The 8904-nt window shown below is 41.6% G+C and overlaps 1 gene segment (V, D, J or C); it reads right to left on the bottom strand.

Moving 5' to 3' along the window:
- Positions 1-6513: 6513 nt before the first annotated feature.
- On the bottom strand, positions 6514-7127 carry LOC134482057 (T cell receptor delta variable 1-like). The segment is given in 2 exon segments: positions 6514-6827; positions 7049-7127. Coding segments are annotated over 2 exon segments (372 nt in total).
- Between the last annotated feature and the right edge of the window lie 1777 nt (positions 7128-8904).

The raw sequence follows: 8904 nt of genomic DNA, 5'->3' as shown, positions 1-8904 counted from the left end.
ACTCCTGCATGAATCACCATTGCACCTGACAGCTGAGGGTCAAATACCACAACCTTCTTACTGAATCTTGCCTGCCATGATTATTCCAAATTCTATCTTCAGATCATCAAGGATAGCTGTGTCAACCACTAGGCATTCTTCCATTTTAACTCCTGAACACTAGAGGGCAGCCAGGAGCTCAGCTGAAATATCAAATACTTCAGTTCGATGTCTGGTGGCAGATTCAGTCAAAAACTACTTCCCTTTGAGTTTCAGAAACACAAATATTGCGTTATTTTTTCTTTTTCTTTTTTTATTGGATATTTTTATTTACATTTCAAATGTTATCTCCTTTCCCAGTTTCCCGTTCATAAAGCCCTACCTTTTCCCCCTCCCCCTTCATCTATGAGGGTGTTCCCCAACCCATCTACCCATCCCTTCCTTCCTTGTCACACAGGGGGCAGGGGTCATGCATACGCAGGTCCTAGATTTTAAGGTGTATATATGCATAGATGTGTGGAAAAATGTCATTGACTATTGGACTAGAAGAGGATAAGAGAGAGGAAAAAACAAGCTCTTAATGGAGTGCTGAAAGTGGAAGATAAGCAGAAAGACAGAGTAACAGTATACAGGTAACAGGAAACTGGAAGGGTCTCGAAGGGGGAGTCAGGGAGCCAGCAGCAGGAGGGGCACAATTAAGGAATTGATTTTATATGCTTCTTTATTGAGTCACATAATGTGAAAGCCTGCCTGTCAGCCAGAGTCAAGACAAGTCTTGGTCTGCTGGCAGATTCCCTGGCCTGCTAACATATAGAATGATAAGAGGAGATAGAGTTTAAGCTCACTGTGAGGGGCTGAACACTCTATTAATATTGGTGGAAGGAACAGGGAGGCCTCTGGGTAGGAACAGAAACCCTGTGTATATTGGCCATTGTGTTAGCTTGTGACTTTGTTTCCCACCACACAGTAAAGTTTATAAAGGTGATGAGAAATACATTCACTGCTGGCATGGTACATCCCTGAAGCCCTCCCAATTTCTAATTTTGTCTCATAGTCTTCTTTCCGATTTTCCTATAATCATCCTCACTCCCCCTCAGAGGACTATTCGACTTCACATGGGCAGGCCTGGTGCAGAGAATTTGTGAAATGGCCAAGCTTTACTATTTTTATTGATTCTTATGTTCCTGGATTTATAAACTTCTTATATACTCGGTATTTGAATTAATTTCAAAAATGCACAATGCAGACACAGACACTGTGGCTCTTGCCTATAGTACACACGATGAGAAAAGAGGACAGTCTGAGCACAGAGTAATAATTTGTAATCAGAAAGGGCAGCATAGCAGAACTCTATTTCTTCAGAGACAGTAAAAAAAAAAAACAAAACTGTTCATAGCAAAAATAAGATTCCAGTGTGCCAATTAAATCTATTGTTGTTTTGTTTTAGGGAGGTTGTAGCTGTTGTATTTGATTCTGATTCAAGTGTATAGGTCACTTAAATCTACAGTCAGGTGTGGGGCAGTGGACAGTGCCAGGAAATTTGGGAAGGTTGAGTGGGTTGTACGCCCTGGGAACCTCTGAGAGGACAGTAGGAGCTTCACCTGCTTCTGACCAGGCCCCTGTCATGTGACCACACTCCCAACATAGGAACTTGACAGGTCAGGTCAATCAGAATAGAGTTCTCCATGCTAATGAGGTATCTAGAGGCCCTGGGGGTTTAGTCAATAAGCTTCCCTTCCTGGACACAGCTTCCTGCAAAAGGTATTTAGTCTCTGGTCCACCCTGAGAAGGTGGTTTGCACACAATTTCCAGGATGAACAACCAATAAACAGTTTAGAACCAAGGACTTTCTCTTTCATTGAAAAAACATTGTGGGGAGCATGGAGAACGCCTTCATCTGCAGAGCTGCACCCACAGAAGGCCCCTCTACACTCCCAGACTCACCACCAAGGACTGAGCTAAGCAGAGTTCCCTTTCCTCCCATGGTCTCCTCAGCCCATTTCCCCAACTTCATTCCCAACTCCGCAAACCGCAGTAGTATCTGGATGTCCAGGAAATTGGGAGCCCGTGGGCACTCATCGCTGGCCTGTGGACCCAGACCCTCCATTTCAAACTCTCTGCAGTTTTCTGTGGTAATTAGATGTCCAAAAGTCAGGGAGCCCTAGCTTCAGCCTCCCACATCTTAGACTGTGTTTTCCACTCCTTGAGCTGTGTATCAGGCGCTTCACTCAAGCCTAGGACCTGATGGCAGTGCAGGGTAAATGCAGGCTTAGGCTCCATATTCTCTCTGCCCAGAAGCATTCCCACACCCCAGGGACAGAGCAGAATTGGAAACCACAGTCAGGGGCTATGAAGTCTAATCCAGTAACCCTTAAGAAGAATTAATTCCAAATCACTGCTAGCATCTTCCTTTATGTCCAGTTGGTGCAGACGATTCCAGCGCGCTTCACCTTCTAATCTTCATTTAATAACAACCATTTACTTTTAACTTTAACTTCTATAGTAGCCTGCCGTCTGCCATGATTGTCCTGACGTTTTGGTTGCATGGATCATTGGTGCCTTCTCATCCTTTCATGGTCATATTAGGGGTCTGTTGGTTGACTGTCTTGGACATGATAGGCTCCTTCCTGGCTCTCCTCCTTTTATCCCTTCTTTTCATGAAATTTATTATGTGTGTGTTCTTTCTCCTTCCATTTATAGAGTTGCTCTAAAGAATTTCTGCTGGGTTATCTTACTTGTTGTGAATTGTTTAAATTTATGCTTTTCTAAAAATGTTTTCATTTCTCTATGGAATTGAAAAGATCACTTGACAAGTATAGCCACCCTGACTGATAGTTAAGTACTCTCAGGCGTTAAAATATGTCAGCCCATTTTTAATTGCCTCTTGTGAGTAACCTTGTCTTTTCTGATGCTTGTGATTTGAATTCCTGTATTGGCGTTTTTCACTTATCGTTCTTAATGTAATTTTTACGTGTCATGGAGTGGTTCTTCTCTGGTCATGACTGTTTAAGTTTTCAATGTTCTCTGGTTTAGATCTCCTTATTTTCACTTGGTTTAAAGACTTCAGCTATCATTTGATTGAATAAATTCTGTTCTCAGACTTTTTCTAAATTCCTTCTTCTGTCCCATTAATTCTTGGATTTGGCCTTTTGGATGTGTCTAACAGTCTTGGAGTTTGGGTGTCTTCACTCTACTTCTAGATATTTTTCTAGTTGTATTGCTATGTCAACCTCATCCTTCCTCTCTGAAATTCATCCATCTTACCTGTTAATGACAGTCTCTGCTGTTTCTCTTTTATCTAATTGGTTCATTTTCAGAGTCTCAATTTTCTTGCTGACACTTTCCTACATTTTTGTTTTGCTTTGTTTTTTATTTTTTCAAGTTACTGACTATTTTGTTCACTTTTATAACTTTCTTATCCAGATCCTGAGTTGACTTTTCTAAATTGTTCTTATGTGTAATTGACTCTTCCATATATAGTCATTTATATTATTTCAAAGGAGATCACTATGTCTTTATCTGATATGCTGGCTGTCTCCTTCCATGTCTATTACTGGGGAGCTATAACTTTGGGTGGATGTCACAGTGGGCAGCTGCCTCATGAATTTTGTTTATTCATTAAGCATTGTGCAATTGATGATAGAAGTGTCTTCTAAGTTTTTTCTTCACCTGTTTTTTTTTTTTACTTCAGTTTGTCATATATGATTTCTCCTGGTGATTTGTGTTACCTATGGCTGTTCAGCAGAGAATATGTCTGTACTACCAGACATAATGACTAAGCCAAATTTCCAGTGATGACTTGCAGTAGAAAACACTACAACATTTTTCCAAATCCCCTATAGAGTTTAATGACATTTGGATGAAAATGTCCAGATTTTGAACTAATATTTACCTAGTGAAATGATTAAGGAAATGCAAAAGAGAAGGGCTTAAATGAGAAAGGAAGCATGGGGGTTGGGGATTAGGCTCAGCGTAGAGCACTTGACTAGCGAGCGCAAGGCCCTGGGTTCGGTCCCCAGCTCCGGGGGAAAAAAAAAGAAAGAAAAAAGAGAAAGGAAGTATGATGGTCATAGTTTTGGGCAGTAGAGAAGCTGTTGTAAGACTAAAGTCATAAAAGATTTGACAACAAGATTCAATTGCAAGACAACAACATAACAAAATATAAAACTACACATACTAATAACAAATATGCAGTCTTCTAGGAAGGACATTGAGGATGAAGTCATGAATTTACAAAAGCCATGGATACATACACCATATTGGACCTCTTAGTATTCTATGATTGTCATGAGGCTCCAACCCTATAAGAGGAGCAACATTCGGTTGATGCTTGCTGGAGGAAGGAAAGCCATATCCTCAGTGATATAGGTACTGACAAGGAATTTATCTGTGTGCCAATGACTCCCTCACTCACATCCACCCTAGTGGAAGAAACCCTAATTAAGTGCAGTGGGCCACTTAAAGGGAAGGACATAAATATAAGACATGAATGAAAACTGTTGAAAGAAGATGGGGTTTGTGGGGACAGAAAGAATAGTCAGGATAATGGAGGGAATGCAATCAAAGTACAAATATACACAAAGTACAAGTATAAATACATATATGTATGTATAATTATGTATTAAGGATAAGTTTAAATTTTAAAATACCCAATAGCTTGAAGTAGAAGATATCATTCATAGAGTCATTATTTCTTCCTCTTCAGGATGATGTGATCTCTCTGATTGGGTGGATTATATATCAGTTTCCACAGTTAGAAAGATCTGGTAGTTTCATGAATTAAACCAAGTCCTAAGTGGGTCCTTCCAGGTGAAAGACCACTTTTCTGTCAGAAGTGTTGTTGTTGCTGCTGTTGGTGCTACTGTGAGACCCCTGTTTGGATTGTTTTGGTTGCTGGAATGAAACACTGACAAAAAACGATTTGGTTAAGAAAGATTATTTCAGATGCTACTTCGACCTCACAGTCCACCATAGAGGAATGAAGTCAGGACTTAGAACAGGAACCTGGAGGCAGGACCTGAAGCAGAGATGAGGAATGAATTCATTAGCAGAGCTGAATTCTCAGTCTGTGAGTCTCACAAAGCCCATACAGATGGACACCTCACTGCTGACCACAGCAGGTACTGTCAGGCATCAACAGGACACCACAGCTCTCTTGCTTGGCTGGTTCTACATGGAGAAAGGACAGCCCCCTTTTGTTTGCTTTAGTTCTTTCTCTTAAATGACACTTGGCGCTTTCACCTTAGCTGATTTTCATGTTATCCCAGAAACCCAAGTGCTGTCTGACAGTTCACCCAGATGTGCTCTGGGAGCTCTGTAGTCTCCACATGAATTACCTGGAAATGGGAGGTGGAGGTTTGGCTAAAAGAACTTGCCGTTCTTTTAGATGATTTAGATTCCGTGGCTAGCACCCATCTGTTAACACATACATTTCAATAACTCCATGTTAAAGGAATCTAATTTCTTATTCTGGCATCCATGAGCACTGAAGCACACTATTCACACACATACATGCAGGCAAAACATTTATATAAATGATATTTTAAAAACAAATCTTTAAAAACATAACTGAAAACTCATTACCCAGGATTTAATTTCTCTGTTACTCAGGTTAGATAATGGACATAAAAAAGGCAAATGTAGAAGACTTGAAAAGAAGGTTTGATGTTTTGTTTGCTCTGAAAATTCAGGCCCAAGGTACATATGATATCAATTAGTCCCTGATGGCTTTATTATTGACTCCTGAAACCTTACTTCCAATAGCATGTTTTTGACTTGATTTAAATATATGTGTAGCAGCATGTTGGCAAGTGACACAGTTTCTTCTGAAGTTCCATCCCTACCCCACCCTCCACTCCAGCCACATACACATATGAGATTTGGGATAAGAAAGATTTGTTTTTCTAGGCACCAATTGCATTCTGGGTCTCACTGTATTTTCACAAATCTCAGTACATGAGATGTCTTTATGCAGCTGTCCTTCCCAGTTGCTGGTCAAGCTGACCTTCAGCACTTCAGGCTCAGTCCCAGATGCAAAGACAAAGTGCTGTGGTGATAACCTAGTCACCACCAACGATTTCATGGGGAAAAATCCTTATAATCTGTCTCTGACTACTTCACTCATGCTGGAGCTCCTTCTCTGAGTGGAACCTTTACCAGGAAATAAGTTTTGCTATTCCAGATACCACATGTGAGGTATGTGCTGTTCTCAACTTAAAGAGAACCTGATACTTAACAAATTACTGTGGTGCAAGATTCCCAACTGTGGAAAATACAACACCTGTTCTCTGTGATCTATTTTTAACTCTGTGTCAAGACAAAATATTATAGAAAGCCGCTCACCATAATTCTTTCTAAATTGCATGCCCTGAGGTTTTACTTAGAAACACAGTTTTGATGCAGACTGCAGAAGGAGCATCCACAGTTGAGATCTTCTTGTTCAGGATGTGCAGGTGGGCTTCTCAGCTGGGCTCCCTCCCTCAGAGGGGCTCTGTTTAAGGATCCCCAGTTTTTGTTCAGCTTGTGCTGTCACTTCTACCACTGTGTCGATTCCCAGAGAGCACAGAAATACTTCCCCGAATCCTCTGGCTGAGAGGCTGAAATGACAAGGCTGATGGACTTGAGTGATTTCTGGAAGACTACAGAATAGCGGCCACTCCTCTGGTTCTGAGAATCAAAAGAAGTTTGGCGAATAAGGAAAATTATATCTCCACTAAGAAGCTGCTTGTACCAGAAAAGATGATATATGTTCTGACTTGTCTCATATGAACAGTCCAGGGTGACTTCTTCCCGCTCCTGCCTGCTTGCTGTTGACTGAACCTGAGTCACTTCCTGGGCCACATTAAATCCTGAAAAGCAATCAGAAGAACAAATTAAAAGTTTATCCTGTGACAGTGTGAACAAAACACTGTTGGAATTGGGCACCTTAGGACCCAAAGAGAAAGCTGACTGAATACACATTGTGCTGGCTTCCCTCCAATCCTTCTTGCCCCTCGTGTCTATAGGAACTGCAATATGCCTGGGGCAATGATCCTGTTGGATACCCTTAGTTATACATGATGCATCATACCAGACAAAGCCAAGGCCATCAGCACACAGAGCAGGCTGTAAGGAGGCATATGGCACATGTCCCCCTGCAGGAGTGTGTCCGTTCTCTCTCAGCTCAGAGATCAGTGTCTGAGTGCCTGACAGTGTACATGTTCACTGCTTACATTCTTACATAGCACCCCAAACAGGAAATGGGTTTTTGTAAGATCATAGGCAACAAGTTCTACGTAGAGAGAGAAAAGGTGTAGTTCACCACAGTGGGTTTGAGTCCTGGGCTAAACAATCAGTCTCATTCTAAATGCTCCTTTGTCTTCCTTGTGATTTAATTGACTGACATACTTCAGTAAAGATAAAGCTTAAGAGAAATTGCTCGACTGTGAAAAGAACTTGCTGCTCATGGTAAAGGCAGAAGCTCAGCTCTCAGGACCCATTTGACAAGCTAGTGTCCTACAAAATCTGCAACTCCAGCTTTGAGGGAGTAGACACAATCTTCTGGCCTTCACATGCACACATGTGTGCCTACACACGAGTCTGTGCATGCTCATACATACGTATACAAACAAAAATAAAATCTTTTAAAAACAATAAAGCTTAATATTTAAGGAATCATTAAAAACAAATCAATAATTCAGGAAAATAAGGATAATGTTGTACTTAATTCAGAAGTGAGATGGTTGGTCAATAAAGGAGAGGAGAGAAAATAATTACTGAGGGCTGCCCCAGCTGGGGGGTTGAGCGAAATAGCACTGGATGAGAGCCAAAAGACTGATGGTTCCTGGCCTTGCATGAAACTTAACTCTTTCTTACTGTTCTGTGCTAAAAACTTAAATTTTTATTACGGTTCTGTGTTTCATTAGACACTGGGGAAACTTACGTCTCTATCTCTCTCATTATTTACTTTATAATTCTCTATTCTTGCCTAAGTACTGGAATTCTTTTTTTTTTATTTACTTGAGTATTTCTTATATACATTTCGAGTGTTATTCCCTTTCCCGGTATCCGGGCAAACATCCCCCTCCCCCCTCCCTTTCCTTATGGGTGTTCCCCACCCAACCCTCCCCCCATTGCCGCCCTCCCCCCACCAGTCTACTTCACTGGGGGTTCAGTCTCAGCAGGACCCAGGGCTTCCCCTTCCACTGGTGCTCTTACTAGGATATTCATTGCTACCTATGAGCTCAGAGTCCAGGGTCAGTCCATGTATAGTCTTTAGGTAGTGGCTTAGTCCCTGGAAGCTCTGGTTGCTTGGCATTGTTGTACATATGGGGTCTCGAGCCCCTTCAAGCTCTTCCAGTTCTTTCTCTGATTCCTTCAACGGGGGTCCTATTCTCAGTTCAGTGGTTTGCTGCTGGCATTCGCCTCTGTATTTGCTGTATTCTGGCTGTGTCTCTCAGGAGCGATCTACGTCCGGCCCCTGTCGGTCTGCACTTCTTTGTTTCATCCATCTTGTCTAATTGGGTGGCTGTATATGTATGGGCCACATGTGGGGCAGGCTCTGAATGGGTGTTCCTTCAGTCTCTGTTTTAATCTTTGCCTCTCTCTTCCCTGCCAAGGGTATTCTTGTTCCCCTTTTGAAGAAGGCGTGAAACATTCACATTTTGATCATCCGTCTTGAGTTTCATTTGTTCTAGGCATCTAGGGTAATTCAAGCATTTGGGCTAATAGCCACTTATCAATGAGTGCATACCATGTATGTCTTTCTGTGATTGGGTTAGCTCACTCAGGATGATATTTTCCAGTTCCAACCATTTGCCTACGAATTTCATAAAGTCGTTGTTTTTGATAGCTGAGTAATATTCCATTGTGTAGATGTACCACTTTTTCTGTATCCATTCCTCTGTTGAAGGGCATCTGGGTTCTTTCCAGCTTCTGGCTATTATA

The sequence above is a fragment of the Rattus norvegicus genome, chromosome 15 (genome assembly GCF_036323735.1).
Source record: "Rattus norvegicus strain BN/NHsdMcwi chromosome 15, GRCr8, whole genome shotgun sequence".
NCBI classification, from domain to species: Eukaryota; Metazoa; Chordata; class Mammalia; order Rodentia; family Muridae; genus Rattus; species Rattus norvegicus.
Note: the sequence above shows the minus strand (reverse complement) of the source record. Positions and strands in the feature narration are given on the sequence as shown.